General features: G+C 34.5%; 2 protein-coding genes and 1 long non-coding RNA gene across 4 annotated transcripts; 1 reads left to right on the forward strand and 2 right to left on the reverse strand.

Annotated features, from left to right (window-relative positions):
* Nucleotides 1–7,889: 7,889 nt before the first annotated feature.
* On the reverse strand, nucleotides 7,890–13,277 carry LOC107841119 (putative late blight resistance protein homolog R1B-17). Of its 2 annotated transcripts, XM_047396633.1 has the most exons (4): nucleotides 13,093–13,277; nucleotides 12,958–13,001; nucleotides 8,949–11,684; nucleotides 7,890–8,171 (listed from the first exon to the last, which is right to left on the reverse strand). In XM_047396633.1, exon 3 carries the CDS (start codon nucleotides 11,638–11,640, stop codon nucleotides 9,229–9,231), a length of 2,412 nt encoding a protein of 803 aa, XP_047252589.1. In that variant the 5' UTR covers nucleotides 11,641–11,684; nucleotides 12,958–13,001; nucleotides 13,093–13,277; the 3' UTR covers nucleotides 7,890–8,171; nucleotides 8,949–9,228. The 2 variants fall into 2 exon arrangements, with proteins under 2 accessions (XP_047252589.1, XP_047252590.1); XM_047396634.1 differs by lacking the exon at nucleotides 13,093–13,277 and having other exon boundaries at nucleotides 12,958–13,090.
* A 2,826-nt stretch (nucleotides 13,278–16,103) lies between these two features.
* On the forward strand, nucleotides 16,104–16,614 carry LOC107840749. Its single transcript, XR_001665300.2, has 3 exons — nucleotides 16,104–16,113; nucleotides 16,158–16,265; nucleotides 16,372–16,614. It is a non-coding gene; the product is annotated as an uncharacterized LOC107840749 (long non-coding RNA).
* A 3,447-nt stretch (nucleotides 16,615–20,061) lies between these two features.
* Nucleotides 20,062–22,081, reverse strand: LOC107840746 (putative late blight resistance protein homolog R1B-13). Its single transcript, XM_016684646.2, has 2 exons — nucleotides 20,875–22,081; nucleotides 20,062–20,354 (listed from the first exon to the last, which is right to left on the reverse strand). Exons 1-2 carry the CDS (start codon nucleotides 21,440–21,442, stop codon nucleotides 20,293–20,295), a joined length of 630 nt encoding a protein of 209 aa, XP_016540132.2. The 5' UTR covers nucleotides 21,443–22,081; the 3' UTR covers nucleotides 20,062–20,292.

Consider the following 22,081-nt stretch of genomic DNA (forward strand, 5'->3'; position numbering starts at 1 on the left):
GATAAAAATGTTCTCCCTTTGAATTTCTCTCACGCACAGGTCAATATTAGATCATGAACCTTACATGATCTAATTTTTGTTTCATCTTGACTTTTCTTGCTGACGAGGACTAGACATCTATCGACAAGCTCTTGCAAACACTTCTCAGCCTCTCCTTCCAAATCAACACTTCTTTTGCAACTTCTTTTACCTCTACTTCAAAATCCGTCATTTCCCCAGAAACATTGTTTTTCTCAAAGTTGTTGACAAATACTTCCAGGGAACTAACTTTTTCACGAAGAGCACAAAATTCTTCTCTCTGAACACAGGATAGATATGGCATCGGCGAATTGGATGTCAAGAGCGATTCTATTGTTCTCATAAGAGACGCCACACTTGCATGAGCCATATCTACTGTATTCACGTTTTTATCCTTTGTGAATATGACCTGAAACCTGCAGGGTTGCAAGATCTCAATGGTATTAATTTAACGAGATACACAGATTTGCTAAAAAGGCACGCATAAACTAAATAACATCAGGTAATGCATTTGCCTTAATCATAGCTATAAAAGGGTAACAGTGAGTTTAATCCGAATCTCAGTAGCTTTAGCTCATTTAACAGTGGTTCAAAACTTACTTTGCTTACTTGGGTATTGTTTTAAAAAGTTGTCACACCCGTGTCAGATCCTTACAAAAATGCACAACTTTTGAAGGATCCAACACATAATCATCGTTATTTTTGAGGAGTTGGAGCAACATAACTATATACATACAAAGGGAAACTAATCAAATGAGAGAGTAAATAAGGGAAACTAACCTTCAATGGCAGATCATACAACTTCAAAATCACTGCAAGAAATATTTGAGAAAAGGATAGAAGAAATGACAATAGTATGAGTATCAATAAACAAATGTGTAAAGAACAAAAGATACAGAGTACCTAACCAAGATAAAATGTGAGTGCAGCTGAAATGATATCTGCAGAATTTATCAGCCCAAACAGTCCCTTAACTTTACATAGTGGGTTCACTTAGGTCCCTGTAATATAATATTGGACATAAATGGTCCTTTATCTCTGAAAAAAAGGTGCACTTCGAAAAAAAATGTAGTGCTTTATACACCTTGTAGGATTTGGGGAGGGTGGAACGTACGCAAATTTTATCACTATCTCGGTGGTAGAGAGGATGTTTCTGATAGACCCTTGGAAGAAGATAAACAGTTCAAAGCAGTCGAGAAATAGATGCCCCTTATTTAAAATATAGAGAAATTACATCTGCTAGGAAGCCAGAGAATAATGCTAAAATATAGTATTGTGATGAAAAAATTTAAAGTTTAAACAGTAAGAACTATGATGAAATCCTTGAACTTCAATCCTTCTAGCTATATTCCTAAATGAACTTTCAGTAATTGCTTTTAAAACTAAAACATACGTTTTGTTAAGTTCAGTGAACCAAGAGGTGTCGACTTAATTAGTGAGTTATTCAGTTAATAACGATGTCCTGCTTTCTTTATTAGTTGTCATATTTTTTTATCTATCGTTTTTCCCTTTTTTATAACTAATTTGATTGGCATAATACATAAACATTGTCCTTTTAACTTGACACCAAATCATATCTATAACCTCCAATTTTGGGTGCATACAAATCGATCCTGAAACTTGTATAAAGTTAAACAAGTGGACACATGCATCCGATATGGCATAATACATGTCGAACGTTATAAGAATTAGCAACGTAAGACATTATATAAGACATATGTAGAACAAAAATTAGTCACGTAAGACCTCCCCAAATCTCGCTTATCAAATTACATAGAAATATACCTCATTGTTATACTAAAAAAAGTCCTTGGCCAATTTGCTGTACCAATCACAACTTTTGTGTTATATCAGCTGCCTCCCACTAATATTTTGTTGACTAATAAGTCAATATAGAAATAATAAGATAATCCGATCCGTTTGAATGACTTCTTTCCTCTTTCGAAAATACTTTAATTTCTGCTTTTCATATGTCATATTTAAACTATAAGATTAAAGGATATTTTGATACATCGATATAACTTTAATTTAAAACCATATGATTCAAAAGGAGATAAGCATCTAGTATTCCCGAATTATGGTCAAAGTTGCTATGACACACTCCAACTTTAAAGGATCCTATTACCCCTGAACACAATTTTAGTATATTTTTATCACCCTTTTATGCTGACACGATATCTTTATTATATAAAAATGAAACCCACGTGAAAGGTGACATCTCAGCTAAAAAGGTTGATAAAAATACGCTAAAATTTAGTTGAGGGGATAATAGAATTTCCGTAAAGTTGGAATGTGTCGTGGCAAATTTGGTCATAGTTCAAGAGGGTAATAGATGCTTTACTCAATTTAAAATTCTTATTTATCTTCTTAAACTTTGCGTTAAGTCAAATAGATCATTCTTTTTTAAATGAAGAGTGTAATTTTTCTCTCCGAGATCATCCGTAACATCCTTAATAAAAAATTACCGGGTGGGCTAAGTTGTTGAGATTGATTTCAGATGACCACTCAACTAACAGTTATTAACTCAGAAAGATAAGTAATTAAGAGAAACTGACCTTTCAATTATTGTTTGGGAATACAGAGGCAACTGATCACTGCAACAAAATCTATATCTATATGTATAATATATTAAAAGTGTGAAAACCCTTATAAAAGTGATTTGAACTTTTTGTTCTTCATGGAAAGACTCTTCTTTGGACAAAATTATCTTTTCACTATTTTCATTAATTATTATTTAATTATTTTTATTATATTAACTAGACTCCTAAAATATATGGGACTCCTAAAATATAAAGAAGGAGAATGAATTAATATTTTCCGTTGTACCGATCAATTAGAAAAATACTCTATTCAGGAAATACTTTTATAAATATTGAGATGTAAGTTAAACTATCGAAGAAATCAATTTACTTATTTGGAAAATATGATTGATGTCATCTAACTTAATTTGGTTGCAAGTTTAGATTGGTGGATGCTTAATTTTCTAACCCTCAACTTTTTTACTGTTTTTGACAACATAACAAAATTCAAAGCGTGTGTATATATATCTTCTTTTTTTCTTTCAAGTCATTCTTTAGGATCAAAATTTTCGATCACACAAGAATTATTTTCATCAAAATTGAAGCTTTATGATCACCATTATATCACGGTCAGTTTTGAGGATTTTTTTAGGTAAAGGTTAGGTTTAATAGTATTGTTTTTACTTCTCTGTTTTAAGAATTTTTTCTGTGTAAAGGTTAAGTTTAGTTGTATTATTTTCATATCTCTATTATCGTATTATTTTATTATTCTTTACAGAATGTAGATGAGTGTTAGATGACTTTGAAAATTTTTTTGTGTAATTATATTATTTTGATGTCTCTATCATCGTATTGTCTTGCTGTAGTTTACAGGTGATAGACGAATGTCGATCGACTTTGATAATTTTTTTGTTAAAGGTTAGGTTTAATTAAATAAATTCTCCAAAATATGTTGAATTTAATTATTGTATTTACTTATTTAGACAAATATTCTATTTAGTGTAGCGTTTGAACTTAATAAAGTAAGGTACACGCAAAAGGCACGTACACCTAAATTCTTACTATAAAAAAACAAAAACATGAGTATATAAAACAAAAAAATACGGGAGCAAGTAATCAAGATTAAAATCAAGAGAAAAATGGCATACGTCTCTGAGTGACTAAAATGATTTTTGTATAGATAACTAAGGGTTGCCTGCTGATAAACTTAGGTAAGAACTTCAATTATTGTTGCATGTGGGGTAAGGGCATTTATCTATTTAAATGAAACAACACATCGACTCTTATTTTAATATTAAAAATTATTAAAATATGATTATGCAGGTACATACCTTTATTATATTTTAAAAATAAAGAACACTGCTTTTATGGTCATATTCTTTTTCTGAATTGCTATATCATACTTTCTTTATTAATTATCATGTTTTTTTCACTATCTTTTTTCCTTTTTTATAATTAATTTGATTTATTGCATTTGAATGAGGGTCCATCAAAAATAATTTTTCTACCTTCACGGGGCATCGACAAAGGTTTGCATAACCCTTCTCAGATGTCACTTATGCAATTACGTAAAGATATATTAAAAAGGACCTTGCCAATTTGTTATACCAATCACCAATTTTGTAATACATATTAGTCGCCTGCCACTTGTATTTTGTGACCTAATAAGTCAATAAAGAAATAATAAGATAAGGGTAGAGAATCAATACAAATCTCCAACTTTAGGAGCAAAATTGTTATTTTAAAAAAGCAAAATAGATCGGTGGACCCTTGTACTTGTCTAAGTTTGTAAAGTGAACGTCTCTATTTAGACTTTTGTCATTTGAACCCCTCAACTCAATAAAACTCAATATTTTAAACCCCTCTGACCGTTGACCAAGCTTATATGGCACAAATCGGCTGAGTTGGACGAAATACGTGAGGGCACGCGCCTGGGTGCGAGTGAGGATCATTTTTTTTATTGATATTTTTACCGTCTGTCCATTGACTTCATTAAGCTCATGGGAACAACTTCATTAGTTCATTTTCTTTGCCAGCTTTTTCCCCACTAGCTAAAGAGAAACACACATTACATTTCTTTGTGGAAAAGGTAGGCAATTTATGTGTCTTGCTTAAGCTATCAAAGACTAATCAAAATGAGTAAAAACTTAGAAGTGGTGAAAGATTGAGTCTTTCAGTTAAATGGAAACGTGTGAAATAAGAAAAGTTATGCAGTTGTTTTGAAGTATTAAAAAATACTTATCCATTTAACTCTCGGTCAACTTCTTAGCTCCCTTTTCATATGAAGAAGGAGAAGCAGCAAAGGAAAGAGCCATTAGAGCCCCAGCCCCCAGCATTTTTTATTTTTTTTAATTCTTGATTAAAAATTTTCATTTTTTTAATATGTAATTTCTTATGTGGCATTTTAAAAATGATGTGACATTTTTTAATATATTTTAAAAGATATATTAAAAAAGGACCTTGTCAATTTGTTGTAGCAATCACCAATTATTTCATATATATTAGCCGTCTGCCACTTGTATTTTGTGACTTAATAAGTCAATAAAGATATAATAAGATAAGGGTGGAGGATCAAAACAAATCTCCAACTTTAGGAGCAAAATTGTTATTTTAAAAAGATAAAATAGATTGATGGACCCTTATACTTGTCTGAGTTTGTAAAGTGAACGTCTCTACGACATTCTATGTTCTAGTTTCTTTATTAGCAGTAATATTTTTTTCTTTTTTTATAACTAATTTTTCTTTATTCGAGCCTGGAATAAATCTCCTCTTTTTCTTCATTATCCAATTGTTGTTTCTATCTCAAATTCATCTTTCCGATATCTGTAACCATCAAAAATAGAGAAGAAACTGTAAATCTGTAGTAATTACATTGAATAGTTAACTGACAATCAAATAGAGTCAGCCTTTTGAATTCTCACTCCTTCTGAAGAAATATATAAAATTGTAATAGTGATTCTGAGTAAAATGTTACATTCATGTCGGAATAAACTTAAAAATGAAGTAAAATATAAAAATAAACTAAAAATAATGAAGGAAAATATGATCTTCCTTGTTAAATTGAAGAAAATGGATTAGAAGAAAGAATTGAATTTTTTAACCAAAAGAATTACAACAAAGTGGAAAGACTTCTTCCGTAATGTCCTCCCGAAATCTCTGTTGTATTCTCTTTATATCCCTTCAATTGAATCCTACTACTGATAAACAACAATGAAATTTTGAAATGAATTATTTACAAATTTATCAATATATATATTCTAAAAAGAAATTTAAAAGAGAAAATATGATTTACTTTTTATTTATACATGGAGATGGAGATGGAGATTTGCTTTCACTTTGAAGAAAACTATTATATGAAAGATGCAGACTTCTGTCCGTAATTAAATCCACTTTTTATCAAGGTTAATTGAGAAGTTATCAAATTCAAATTTTAAACATTTAAATTCAAAATTATTATTGGAAAGACAGTTATTTAAGTCTTAATGCGTGAGAATCTGGACATGTCATTATTAAATCTTACGTATATATTTGAACTGTTTAAAATTTATTCAATTTTTAAAGTACTAAATAATAACTAACCTACCTAATTTGTTGTCCTAAGATGCCAAGTGGCTTATTCATAAGATGCCACTTGGCTCAATGTGGAGGCTTTATCCTCTCCTATTAATAATATAAATATAAATATAAATATAGATATAGATGTGAGGGTGGATGGTTTAGTTCATACCACAACAATACGCTTCTGTGACAAACAACTTAGTTCATAGGTCTTCGAATCTTCTGAATTACATTTTTTTCCTCCTTACCATTTGCCGTTCGATCCCTTTTACTCGTTAGTACTTCCAACTTTGATGGATAGTTGAAATATTACTAGTTCCCATCGTTATGATCACTTAGTCTGTTGAAATTATGATTACAGTAGCAAACAAACTAAACAACATTGTCAGTGTTAAAAATGTCCGGCAGACGATATATTCAGATTAGAAGAAATGTAACATGGAGTAATCTTAAACTGTCGATACAAATTCCTTTGTGCTGTCGTACAAGTTGCTGCCACTCTATCGCAGGTTAGGGATAAGTTGAACAAAGTTGCAGAAGTAATCCTATCAACTTTTTAAAACTATTATCATATTCTTTCACGTAACTTGTTATTAACGACTTAGCATGATCCATTTTCATCAATGCTTTTGCTCAGAACTGGACTAGAGAGGAGAAGAACCATTATCTGGAACAGACAGAGAAATCATTCAAATTCTCCGGGGCCATCCTCCGGTTGATATTCTCTTGATGCACAACTTTACGCTTTGTTTCCTTCTTAACTTGTACATCATGGATGGTCGAAACCTGCAAATTATTGTGAATAGCTGTGTTTCTTTTCACATTTAATTCTGTCTATGGTGTATAATAACTTGGTTATAATTCAAGTGTTACATCATTACTCGATTCTCAATGTTGCTGATACTTAACTATGGGCTGTCCAGCCTCATAGAAAGCGACGTCTTCTTTTTTCCTCTGTTGTAATGTGGTGCTTGTATATCGGTGTTTGGCCTAAGAAGCATCGGACAGGATGAAGTTCTTACCATTTGATGAACCTTGATCCAACTATAGATCAAAGGCATGTTGGAAACTAATAGCCTGTTTGTCCGCACTTCCTATATCTGGCTTTCGTCCTAAGTATTTTTGGATGTAGCAGTTTGTGTTAGGCTAATCAATTTGAGAAACAGCTTATATGAGATCAGTAAATCTCTTATTCGGCTGGCTAATTCTTTGGCCTCTTTGCGGTTTAGACCCTGGCCCAATAGCTTGGCCAACCTTTGTCCAATTATCTGGCTCGTAAGTAATATCTGTTATAGCCGGGTTCGGAACAAGAAGTCCTGTGTATGCCACTGATTGTGTTCACCTGGATCATTGTAAGAACAAACTTCCCCAGCTTTGTTTATTCCTTTGTATACACGCATTATGCCACTTAGGATTAGAGTATGTTTTTTTTTCCAGCTTTTGTATGGTTAAAGGTCATAGTTATAATTTGATGTCAAGTTAAAGATCCTGTATGCCTTATTACAATTTAGAGAAATAACAAGTAAAGTGTTGCTGTGTGACCCGGAGTTCACTAGCTCAAGACGTGGAAACAGCCTCATGCAGGAATGCAGGGTAGGACTACGTCCAATAGATCCTTTGGTCTGAGCCTTCCTCGAATCCTAAGAAACATAAAGGGTCAGTAGAAGTTCGACGAGTCACATTAGTCGGATGCAGATTTAGAGCGCGTTCAACCGAACTCACTTCTTTCAACTCTTAACTTCATGTGAACAGATACAGACATATGAAAATCATATGAAAGTGTGACAAACATTCTGAATCCACTGATTCTAAATTATGGATTGTCTCTACTAAAGCATCTTGTGAGAATCATACAGGGATATATGTGATATAAACCAAGCAAAATAAATCATCATCCAGTTCCCACAATATAAATTGTTCCATGAGGAAAAGTACAGCACAATAAGAATTAACAACATAATTTTATCGAATCAAATTAAATAGAAACCGATCGAATGCTCTTGTTGCTCGTCCTCTCCTTGTCTTGTTGCAATAAGCTGCTCCAAGAATTCACCGTACTTAGGAAAGGCCTTCTTACTATAACAAAGCAATATGAATTTGAAATATTAAATCTCCCATTTACAATCAAATCATGTCAATTAAAGTATAGAAATTAATATCAAGAATATTTAGCTCATGAGTACATCATTATATATTTTCTAAAAAGTTGCTGAAAGACGATTATGTATGGATGTACCTCAATTATTTATATACTTATAAAAGATTTCTAACACTAATCTTAGAGGAATTGTTACAAAGAAATCAATGTTATGAAGCGAACACTATATACAAAGAGAAAACCTTGAAATGTGAGTTCATATTAAATTTTCTTTTTCACTATTCTGTAAAATTTACTCCACTATATATCAAAAATAAATGTCAATAATACTTGTCCATTTTGAAACCAATGGATAATTTACCCATTTTATCCTTGGCATTAAATACGATTCATTATCCAATGTGTTTTTTAAAGCATTAAATTTATTAGATTCAAAGGGTAATATGGTAAAACTAGCCATATCATTTACTATTTCTTATGTATCAAGTTAATAGTCGACAACTATTGATAGACGGAGGTAGTACCAATTAGACCAAATGCGCTCAAAAATATATTTAACGGGCCATTTTGAACTACCCTCAAATATAAGGGATATTCTTATTAATTTCTCTTACATTTTAAGTAGGATTTTAACCAAATTTTGTCAAGGTTATTTTTGTGAAAGAATACGGGGCAAAGCTAAATAACTTTTGTGTACGACTTGACTTGTGGAAATGGGAATCATAATGTGACCCTGATAAATACTAGATACTTACATGAAATACAAACGTTCACGGGGTTGTTTCCGAGATCTTCTTGTTCTTGTTGAATTTGTGCAGCCGATTCCCCAAGTCCAGGAGGACAACTTGTTAACTCAATCAGCTGTAGTGAGTGGATTTCTGCAAACTCAATGGGTATCTCTTTCAAATAACAGCATTCTTTAATCACAAGGCGCTCAAGGACAGGAAAATTCTTATTTGTGGCTTTCCAGTACTTGAGATCATTCAATTCAATTAGCAAAAGCTTCAATCGAGTAAATCCCTTAACATTTGGATGCTATTCTTCTCCACGACAAGCATAATCCATCAGCTTCAGCACCTCAAGGTTAGGCATCTCAGCTATGATGTCCAAGTATGACCAACTTAGATGAGTACCTTTTAACTTCAGCTTCTTGACCGTTGCTGGCAAAAATTTTGCACTTGCGGGGTAAAGGTCAGAGCAAAATATAAAACTCAATGTTTCAAGTTGTTGCAGATGGACAAGATTGTCGAGAAGCCCATTAGAGCCAGCCACATTTCCACTGATTCCTAATTCTTTGACATTCTGAATCCCCATAATAACCTCCTCCGTGCAACAACGCGGAGACAAGTAAGAAATAGTTTGTATGTTTGAAAAAACCATGTGACTCCCTTTGCCACCAGATACACTTGGGGGATTTGGCAGATACAATTCGGGCAGTTTGAGATGCCTTAATTGCATTAGTCCCCAAATTTGCACTGGACAAGTTATGAAATCTGATACGAACCATGCATCAAATGCATTTTTCCCTTGAACAATGAATGTCTGCAGATTCCATAACCTACAAATTTCTGAAGGTATGTCTAAATTCGCACGGCAGTGCAATGATAGGTACCTCAACCAGATGAGGCTTAGTATCTGCACAGGGAAAAAACCAATCCTCACGTCATTCAAGTCCAAGACTCTGAGTAATTTGAAATGATTTAGCTCTGGTTTAAGAACATGAGATAAATATGAATCCTTAGTATGAAAAGAGAAAATAGAACGGGTTCGTTTCAAAAGATCGTTGTTGTCATGATCTCTCAACTGACGATGTACATTGGTAAGAAGACCCTTATAAAGACCATAGTGACAATTATCAATTTTATCAACAGTCACGCTTTTAAAGGGCAGCATTTTTGGCATAGTGGGATATGAGTACTGAAGCACAATGTCGTTCATGATAAAAATGTTCTCCCTTTGAATTTCTCTCACGCACAGATCATATATTAGATCATGAACCTTACATGATCTAATTTTTGTTCCATCTAGACTTTTCTTGCAGACGAGGACTAAACATCTATCGACAAGCTCTTGCAAACACTTCTCAGCCCCTCCTTCCAAATCATTTTCCAACTTTAGGAACCCCTCAGCCATCCACATCCTCATCAAATTTTTCGCTGGTATCTCATTGTCTTCTGGAAAAATTCCGAAATGCAGAAGACAAGTCTTTAGATCGCTAGGCAAGTGATTGTAACTCAACCTAAGCACACGTGAACATCGTTCATCAGCATCATTTGTGACAAATGACTTGACATCTTTAGCAACATTTTCCCAGTCTTCTATTGCCCTTTTAGACCTGAGAAGCCCAGCAACCACGGCAATAGTTAGTGGTAATCCGTGACATTTCTCCGCAATTTGCTTCCCAATAGTCTCGAACTCAGATGGTAATGCTTCATTTGCAAATGCAACACTTTTAAAAAGGTTCCAACTCTCATCCGGACCCATTAAATCCATCTGCAAAGAAAGATTCTCTGTACCAGCATCTCGAGCTACTTCAGTATTACGGGTCGTCAATAATATACCACTCCCTTTGTTTTCACTTGGAAAACAGAGTCTCACGGCATCCCATGCTTCAGTTTTCCATATGTCATCCAATACAATTAAATATCTCTTACCCTTTAAACTCTTTTGTAGCCTGTCTGCCAGCTTTGCTTCATCGTTCATGTCAAATGTGTCACTCTTAGTAGAACGCAAAAGGCTCAACAAAATTTCCTTTACATTTTGTTGTTGAGAAACAGTAGCCCAGGCACAAACATCAAAATGAGAATGAATGCACGCATCATTGTAAACTTCGTTCGCTAAGGTTGTTTTACCTATGCCTCCCATCCCGACAATCGGGATGACTTTGGGTTTACTAGAGTAGCTTCTAGTAAGATCTTCTACCAACCATTTCCTTTGATCATCACGTCCAACCATAATGTTCTCAACATTCAGAATATCTTTTGCTGAAATTGGAAACTCTTGAACCGTTGATTCCTTTGACGCTTGTTTGCCTTTATCTTGAATCTTAGCTGACACTTTCCAGACACGATCAATGTCCTTTGCTAATTGTTGAAGGCATTTACGAAAATTTCGGCATGTCCATATATTCGAGATTCTTTTGAAAAATCTTGAGCCAGTGATTCCTATGGTGCTTTTATTTTTTTCCATTATAGTTTCTGTTAGCTCAAGTAGAATTACGTATTCAACAGAATTTGCAACTTCATTTACCTCTACTTCAAAATCCGTCATTTGCCCAAAAACATTGATTTTCTCAAAGCTCTCGATAAATACTTCCAGGGACCTAACTTTTTCACGAAGAGCGCAAAATTCTTCTCTGTGATCACAGATCAGAGATTGCATCGGCGAATTGTATGTCAAGAGCGATTCTATTGTTCTCATTAGAGACGCCACACTTGCATGAGCCATATCTGCTATATTCACGTTTTGCCTTTGCGATTATGACCTGAAAGCTGCAAGATGCAAGAGGTCACTGGTATTATAGGTAATGTGATACACAAATTGGCAAAAAAGGTAGGCATAATGTAAATAAGATTAGGTGATTTATTAGTCTTCGCTATTCACAATTTCTAAAATAGTTTTGATCTTGTAATTTATTAGTCTTCGATTTGAAACCTAAATTGGTACCGTACCCTTGTTTTGTGTAACACTCCACACATTCGAGCAAGAATTTTAACTGTCCTTCATGCATGTATAGACCCGAACCCAATAATTTATATTTATTTTATAAGTGTGAGGATCAATTCTTTAGTATGGGAACATCATTGTTGATGAATTGAGGTCATAGAAATCTCCTAGCTCAAAGTTGAGTTGAGAATTTTTCTTCTTACTTGGATCAACTTCCAACGATCATTAATCCTAGCATATAATGATTTTGGTGGCCTACTACCTACCAAATTAAAGGTTTTTGCATCTTCTTTCCAACGGCACCCACCATTCATCAATACGAGTCCCAAGCAAAAAGTTATGAGCATTTTAGTGAGGCAGCACACCAGCTAAGCGTTGGGCAGCATGGAGCGGAGTTCGAGCCAGGAAATCATACCTCTCCGTCGTAAAAGTCTCAATCTTTTCTAAACTTCGTTTGTTCGGAGCAGTGCTCGGTAGGTGTAAACAGAGGTTGTGCGACAACCTCAGACTTATCACATCATTATTATCATTCTCATTGACTTTCATACATTATGCACTCTTTGTGATTGTACGTTCCTGTTTGATTTGATGATGTCTATCTATTCTGCACTTCTCTTTCGTAATTGTACTTGGTATATGTATTATATTAGAACTGTCAGTGGAGACGGTGTGGGATATCATTTGGATCTTTTCTAATTGCAGTGACGTTCCCATAGTGTGTATCTTATATACTTTATTTTCTACTTTGCTCGGTCTACCTATAATACCTACCGAGTACAAGTGGATCATACTCATTCCTACTGTGCCCTTTTTGTACAGATCTAAGTACTAGTGCGCCGCACGACAGCTGAGTTCGGGCGGAGACTTGTCATATCCAAGGAAGTGTCCGCTCTATGCTTCTAGAGTTGACCTCCTACCCCATCCTATCTAGTTTTATGTCTGGTTTTGTATTCACTGACAGATTTATGTACTTTTGGATCTTCAGTTTTATATTCAGACTCTGAGATATACTTACATTGTTCTTACACAGTGACACCATATTCTAAACTCAATTAATAGTATTAGATTAGAAAGATGAGTTAAATTAGGGAAACTAACCTTTCAATAGTTGGGAAGAAGCAACTGATCACTGCAGCAATATACTATAAGAAAAGAACATAAAGAACACAAATATGAGTATATGAAGAAAAGGTGTAAAACACAAAAGATTAAAATCAAGAGAAAAATGGATACCTCTCTGAATGACTAAAATGGTATTAAATTTTATTGTCTTCTGATAAATTGGGATGAGCACTTCAATTATTGCTGCATGTGGGGAAAGTATTTTTATATCTATTTAAGTGGAAGACCACATCAATGGTAGTTTTATGATAAAAAGTAAATAAAAGATGATTACTTAGATATATACCTTTTATTATAATTTGAGAAAAGTAAAGCATTTAGTGTCTTTCTAAAGTATAATCAAATTTGCTCCAATTTACTCTAATGTCATGTAGCTCCTATTACTTCTAAACTAAATTTTAACATATTTTTATCATTTTTTTAAGCTAATGTGGCACCTTCTGTCAATCTTTGTAGCTGACCTGACACTATTGACGTGGGCCATATTTTATGTAATAAAGGTGTCACGTCATCACAAAAGGGTAATAAAAATACGTTAAAATAGAGTTCAGGGGGTAATAGGATCCTTGTGAAGTTGGAGTATGTCGTAACAACTTTGCTCATAGTTCGAGGGGTTCGAGGGGTACTGGATGATTATCTCTTTTAAAAATAAAGTTAAAGATGATTATATTGTGTTTCAATTGGCATCATACTATTTTTATTCTCATGTTCTTTCTCTGAATTTTATGTCCTGCTTTCTTTATTAGTTGTCATGTTTTCTTCACTATTGCTTTTTTTTTAAAAAAAAAAAAAAAAAAACTAATTTGATTTACTGCTTTTGGGTGAGGGTCTTTCAAAAATAGTCTCTCTACCTCCATGAAATAGAAATAAGATCTACGTACACGTGACTTCCCAAATCTCACTTACAAAATTATGTAAAAATATATCTCATTGATATTGTTAAAAATAGACCTTGGCCAATTTGCTGTACCAATCACATTTTTTTGTGTTATATTAGCTGCCTGCCACTAATATTTTGTGGATCAAATAATTATTTTAAAAAAAGAAAGGAAATCTTTTGACTAATATGACACAGCCGGTTAGTGACACTGTTAGGCTTCAATTGGTGACCTCCAATCATTCCGCTTTTTCCTGTTAGTAACTTGTATTTTTTGACAAAGTTAAAAAGAGAAAAAAAAAAAAAAAAAAAAAGGAAAGACCACTATGCGGATTGTGGACCTAGCTGGAAATGTGATGAAAGCTAAAAGAAACATCTTTAAAACTAATTTGATTTCTTGTATTTGAGCAAATTCCTTTAAAAACATCTTTACTTTTATGAGGTAGGAATAAAGTCTGCATACACTTGATCCTCCTCAGATCCCAATGTTTATATTAGCTTGTCTGCCACTATACTTCGTGGACTAGTAAGTCAACAAAGAATAATAAGATAGGGTGGTGGATCAAAACAAATCTTCATCTAAGGAGCCAAATAGTTATTTAGAAAAAAAAAAGAAAGGAAATCTTTTGACTCAAGGCTACTTTAATTTGAAAAAAGTATTAATTTGGAAAAATTATCCCTCTTTTTTTGAGTTTCGTACTAAAATATTGTGGGTGTGATAAATACATCTAAACTATTACTCTTTAGTTTAAGAAACATACCATAAAATCTATTAAAAAATAAAAAAAATAATGTGTTAGTGAAAAAGAATAAAAATATGTCACTTGGACTGATTTTTAATGGCTAGACATGCCTAAATGAGTTTGTAAACGAATATTTAGTCTAGTCAGTTTTTAGGTATGTTTCTCAAACTAATAAATGATCATTTAGATGTGTTTCTTACATTTCCAATAGTTTAGGTGTGAGACTCAAGGAAAAGATTTTATTTTAGGTATATTTTACATGCTATACTCAAAAGTATTTTAATTTTCTATTCAGCGGGACATATAACAACTTAACAAGTATTATTTTAGTAATAATAAAATAAGAATGCATAATTTGCAAAAAGGTCAAGAAAGACCCCTTGTACTTTGTCCATGTAAAGACATTAACTAGCATTTGATACTAACATTTCATTTGCTAATCACCAAAATAGAATCATTACAAGCTCCACAGCATAGCTATAAAAATGAGATTGAAACTTTATATATACAAAAAAGAGTATATTCATTCACTTAAATTACAATACATCTAAATTTTATAATCCAAGTTGATTGACAACAGAAGAGTAAACTATATAACACAAAAATCATGGCTGTCATGCTCCGCGTCTACACCTTCGATGTGGTTAGCACCCGATGTCATTGCTGCCCCGAGCGTACCCTTGATCTGGCATACTACTAGAACTGACTCTGAAAGATAAGCGGAAGCTTTGAATAACATAAAGTACGAACTAAGATAATGAAATCAAGTAACAAGATACTTTTATAAAGTTAGACATAACGTCAACTGAAAACCAAATACAACTAATTGACCAACTGATTGTCTACGAAGCCTCTACTGACATACTGAATAATGTTTATCAGGACAAGACCCAAGGTCTAAACTTTACTTAACAAAAATGAACTACTGACTAGCCCTCTGAAAGTAAAAAGAGCTCATCCATAATTTTTTTTTTCTTTTTGAAGGGTATCCTAAGCAACTTATGTGGAGAACATGGTTGAGTAAACTCAATTATTACACCATAGTTTCACATGGATGTGAGGGTGGATAGTTTAGTTCATACCACAACAATAAGCTTCTGTCACAAACAACTTAGTTCATAGGTCTTAGAATTTTCTGAATTACAATTTTTCTCCTTACCATATTGCCGTTTGATCCCTTTTACTCGTTAGTACTTCTACTTTGATGGATAGTTCAAATATTACTAGTTCCTGTCTTTATCTTCACTTCCTAATATCAACTTAGTCTGTTGAAATCATGATTACAGTAGCAAACAAACTAAACAACATTGTAAAAATGAAAATTTCAGTATTCATCAGTGTTAAAAATGTCAGGCAGACGATAAATTCAGATTAGAAAAAATGTAACATGGAGTACTCCTAAACTTTCAATACAAATTCCTTTGTTAAACTAGTGCTGTTGTAGAAGTTGTTGCCGCCCTATTGCACTGTTTCTTTTCCTTCTTAGACTTACGAAAGTTAAAAGGGAAAAAGGTAACCAGTTACTGTCCACAATCTTGCTTCTTCTTGCTTTATAGGTAGCTGAAAAGATACTCGACAAGAAAGAGCTAGAATTCTACAAATGGGACGGCGACCTTTCTCAGCTGCTGCAGAATGTTAGAGATAAGCTGAACAAAGTTGCAGAAGTATAATCCTTCATCCCCTCTTTACAAGTTTTCGACTTTTCAAAACTATTAATGACTTGTTATTAACGACTTAACATGATCCATTTTCATCGATGATTTTTCTCAGAACTGGACTAGAGAGGAGAAGAACCATTGTCTGGAAGACACGGACAAGTCATTCAAGTTCTCCGGGGCCATCCTCCGATTAATATTCTCTTGATGCACACAACTTTACTCTTTGTTTCCTTGTTAACTTGTACACCATGGATGGTCGAAACCTGCAAATTTCTGTGAATAGTTGTGTTTCTTTTCGCATTTAATTCTGCCTATGGTGTACAAGAACTTGATTATAATTCAAGTGTTACATCATTACTCAATTGTCAATGTAGCTGATTCTAAACTATGGTCTATCCAGCCTCATAGAATCTTAATTGAAGGTGTAAAAGTAGAAAACCGACATTTTCTATGTTGCGTGTACTCTCCAAAAAAGATGTCATACGCGTGTCAAATCCTTCAAAAAATGAACCACTTTTGAAGGATCCGACATGCACCCATTGACATTTTTGAAGAGCAACATAGCCAGTTTGAACTAGAATCACTTACACTTTGTTCACATTTAGCTGTATTAAAGACACAAAGGCTTAGCTATAAGTTTCATAATCCACATAAGTTATGTGACATAGTTGGGCTGGCTAATTGTCATGACCCGAACCAGGGCCTGGCCGTGACGAGCATTTCGAACCTTTGAGGCCCGAAACACCCCTATCTGTCTGGTAATCATGCACCTAATTCATATGATCAAAGTAATGCGGAAGAAACACAATATAACGGAAACATGGTCAGGAATCATATGAAAACAATAATGGGGAATAATGTCCCACAATCTCAATCAACATTTCGAAAATCGTCTATGAAATCTCTACTACATGACTGAAACAAGTAACTATCTAAAAACTGGAACAAGGCTCCCAGCGGACCCAAAACTAATATAAGATAAAAAGGACTGCGAGACGTAAGACCTTCCGAAACATAGAAGGCTCACCACTTGTCTCTGCAACTCTGTCTGAAAGATCTACTGGTTCTCTTGACCCCTAGACTGGGCCTCTAAACCTGAGAGGTTGGAGAGGGGAGGGGGTCAGTACAAAAGTACTGGCACGCAGAGATATCAAAGCAAAACATAATATTTTTACAAAGTATAGTTGAGAGTCATTATAAAGCAATTTCGTATCAAATCATTTGAAAACACATGGGTGTAATGTAATAGTTTTTCTAAACAGTAGTGAAATGCAACTGAGCTAGGTGGAATACCCTACATAATTTACACCAACTGTCAAACCTCGGTTGCCGCCGAGATTAGAGTATAAGTGAGGGAGAGACACTCAAGACCACACAACATGGTGTCTCGACCCAATGATAGTGCCCAAGATCACTTGGCTCGGGCTCCTACCTATAGTCCCAATTTGGGAACGACATGAAGTCAAGTACACAGATCGCTTAGCCTGGTACCAATATTCCATGTTGGCAAACACGTTATTCCACCGATAAGCCCTTGTGTCTCAAACGCCTTCTTCGGGTATCCACCTTTCTCATGTAAAATTAATGCATTCAAATTTCATTTAATTTTTCAATTACATATCGTATTTTGAAGGATATCGCCATACCTGACTTGCAAGTCATCAATGTCACATCCACATATGTATAATCATGTAAAAACCAAGGTGCTTCATCATTTACAAGTGGTGAACAATATTTATTTCAAATTCATGCTCTCTTTTGTTGATCACAATATAATATAGAGTATCGAAACATTATCATGGGAATTTGAAAATAATTTATCATTCATATTTATCAACTTCCATGGAAAATCTCAAATCACATATGCATGGTTTCAACCATTGAAGTATATAGGCAAACAATTCCCATGACATAAAGAAAATGACTTAGAAATCATATTGAAAGCAAGATATTAGCATTTGATTGAAAACCCCCATTTAAAAGCATGCATGTTCATAAAACTACACCCATGAGATTTTTTGATAACCCCACGTACCTCTATTTCCAAGATAATAGATGTTTCTTGAAGCTAGCGGATTGGTGATTCCGAATATGTAATTATCTTTGAAAACCTACGGTCAAATCTTGAACTATTTGGGTTTTTATTTTTGAAACCCTAAGGAGAATCTTGAGCACTTTTGATGAAAGAATATGTATTTTGGGGTCCTTGGAACTAAATCTCGTGTTTTAGGGCTAAGTAAGGATGGAAAAGGACCACTTTGTCCTTAACACGGAGTGTTTAAATCACTAGAATTCCTTACATAGGCACCGCCCATCCCATTGTCTATGTTCACATAGGCGCCGCCTAGGCTATCGCCTATGCTTTCCAGTGGCCATGGGCGATTGGTTAGGCGTCGCTTATCACTTTGAAAGGTCATAACTTCTTGCTCGGGTGTCGGATTTTAGCCAAATTGGTATCGTTGGAAAGCTAACTCGAATACCTATCATTTGACACATAGTAGGTTCCCTAATTCAACATATACAGAGAGTTATGGTCGAAGGAATCTGACACACTTTACAACGTCCACTAAAACTTAGTCGATCAAAATAGTTTCGACTCGTCCTGAGTTGTAGGACCTCTATGGTCTAAATTCAAGCTTGAGTGGATTTCACATGCTACACGATAATTAACATGCCGTATTGGCGTAGGATTTTATGGCTTCGGGATTAACAACGCATCAAAATCATGGTCTATATTGTAGCCCGAATTGCGGGGCGTTACACTAATTCTTCGGCTTCTTCGCGGTTTAGACCCTGACCCAGTAGCTTTGCCAACCTCTGTCCAATTATCTGGCTCGTAAGTATTATTTGTGATAGCCGGGTTCACAACAGGAAGTTCTGTGTACGCCACTGATTGTGTTCACCTGGATCATTGTGACAACGAACCTCCACAGCTTTGTTTCCTAGGTATTCTTGCGCTTCTTCAATTCGTCCAGCAGAAGCCACGAGTTTTGTACTACAGTTTTGTAACTCGATTAGTTGTAGCATGTACGGAGCCACCTATATCAAAGGGTAGGAAAATTGTGTTGTGTTGTGTAGGTATAAGTTCTATACTAAGAAGGAAAGAAAGAAAACATCTAAGTTTATAAACTTTATAAAAATGGGCTGACGACAGTGGCAGATTTAGAATTTTCACTTAGAATGTCAAAGGATAAAAATATAGTGCCTCTGATTTGAACTTGGAGAGAGTAGAGCGTAGGCAGACCTTATCACTACCTCGTGGAGGTACAGAGACTGTTTCCAAAAGTATTTGGCAAAGACTAAAAAATTTGTACGTCTAAATCCTTGATAAACAAGTTATTTTTAAAGAAAACTGTTGTATTCCACAGCTTTGTTTCCTAGGTATTTTTGCTCTTCTTGAATTCGTCGCACATCCAAAAGTTGAAGGCGGTAGAGATGCGAATGTTGCTATGGATGTGTGGACATACCAGGAAAGATAGGGTGAGGAATGAGATTATTCGGGATAAGGTGGGAGTTGCTTCGGTGGAGGATCAAATGAGAGAAGTGAGGTTACGTTGGTTCGGGCACGTGATGAGGAGGGGCTCAGGTGCTCCAGTGCGTAGGTATGAGACACTAGCTATGGATGGTTTTAGGCGGGGTAAATGTAGACTGAAGAAATATTGAAGGGAGGTGATTAAACATGATATGGAGCAGTTACAACTTATGGAGGACATGACCCTTAATTTTTTTTATATGGACCATCACCTTTTTTTTTAAATATCTTTTTGACAATATAATATGTATTTTTTATATATATGGGATATAGACACAACACGCTTCATTGACTCTATAAAACCAAAGAACGTAATACATTTACATTTATGAATAAACATAGGGTGATGAACTAGCATCAACAGTCTATAACAGTATCAAATTGTTAATCCATTGTTTCCCTTTACATTACAGGTTATTCCGAACATCGAACAACCAATTAAGATCGTAATTATCATCATGTTTTGCATCCGAATCTTCATTATCATCATCTTCTGCAACATCAACATTCATCATCCTCTTCTGAAACATCAAGATAATAAACTTCTTCTCCTTCATCAGGCACTGTATGATGTGACGTGAAAATGAGAAACTGTGTGTAACCTTGATAAATATATACTTATCTTGATAAAAATATTTCACTTGTTGATATTTCAATTATTTCATAAAAGAGTTGAATCCAAGTAAACCTCATTTTACTAGAATTTATACAATCGATACTTTAAAATTCGTGTTCAATGACAACAAAGAGAACAAGCATCTACTCTTCATTTTTTTCATTTTATTTGTATTGTAATTTAATGGCAGCGTTGGACATTAGCCAAACAATCCATTTGCCACATTTAACAAGCTTAAACTGAAGTAACAGAACTGCACAAAAATATATTTAAGGGCCATTTTGAACTGCCCTCAAATATAAGGGATATTCTTGTTAATTTCTCTTATATTTTAAGTAGGATTTTAACCAAATTTTGTCAAGGTTATTTTTGTGAAAGAATATGGGGCAAAGCTAAATAACTTTTGTGTACGACTTACTTGTGGAATTAGAAATAGAGTGTGACCCTGATAAATATTAGATACTTACATGGATCGGAGATACGAACATCCACGGGGTTGTTTCCGAGGTCTTCTTGTTCTTTTTGAATTCGTGCTCCAGATTCCCCAAGTTCGGGAAGACACCTTGTTAACTCAATCAGCTGTAGTGTGTGAATTTCTGCAAACTCAATGGGTATCTCTTTCAAACATCTGCATTCTTTTAGCACAAGGCGCTCAAGGACAGGAAAATTGTCATTTGTGGCTTTCCAGTACTTGAGAGGACTACCTTCAATTATCAAAACCTTCAATCGAGTAAATCCCCTAACATTTGGATGCCATTCTTTGCCATAAGCAGCATAATCCATCAGCTTCAACACCTCAAGCTTAGGCAATTCAGCTATTATGTCCAAGTACGACCAACTTACATAAGTTCTTTCCAACTTCAGCTTCTTGAGTGTTGCTGAAAAAGCTTTGGCACTTGCTGGCAAAAGGTTAAAGCAACCTATAAAACTCAATGTTTCAAGTTTCTGCAGATGGACAAGATTGTTGAGAATCCCATTAGAGTCAATCGTATTTCCTCCGCTGATTCCTAATTCCTTGACATTCTGAATCCGCATAATAACCTCCTCCGTGCAACAACATGGAGACAAGTGAGAAATAGTTCGTAAGTTCGAAAAATCAAAGTGCCTTCCTTTCTCGACTGATCCACTTGGGCAAATAAAATTTGGGCAGTTTAAGATGCCTTAAATGCATTAGTCCCCAAATTTCCTCAGGAAAAGTTATTACAACTGATCGACCACGTTCTCGAACAATGAATGTCTGCAGATTCCACAACCTGCAAATTTCTGGAGGTATGTTTAAATTCACAATGCATTGCAATGATAGGTACCTCAACCAGATGAGGCTTAGTATCTGTACAGGAAAATTATCAATCTCTATGTGTGTCAACTCCAAGACTTCGAGTAATTTGAAATGAATAAGCTCTGATTTGAGAATATAATAATATGAATCGTGAAGATGAAAAGATAAAATAGAACGGGCTTGTAGACACCTAATTTTGTCCCTCTCGAAGATCAATTTTACCTATTTTTTATTTATTCTAGTCTTACCACGTACCCTACCCCCATTTAATTATCTCTTCAAAAAATAACAAACTCCCTAACAAAATAACAACCCTTACCCTAACAAACTTTATCCTAACCAACTCACCCTACCCTATACCTTACCCCACTACCCTATCCACGTGAACCCCTCAC

This window comes from Capsicum annuum, chromosome 9 (assembly GCF_002878395.1).
Source record: "Capsicum annuum cultivar UCD-10X-F1 chromosome 9, UCD10Xv1.1, whole genome shotgun sequence".
In the NCBI taxonomy this organism is placed as follows: domain Eukaryota; kingdom Viridiplantae; phylum Streptophyta; class Magnoliopsida; order Solanales; family Solanaceae; genus Capsicum; species Capsicum annuum.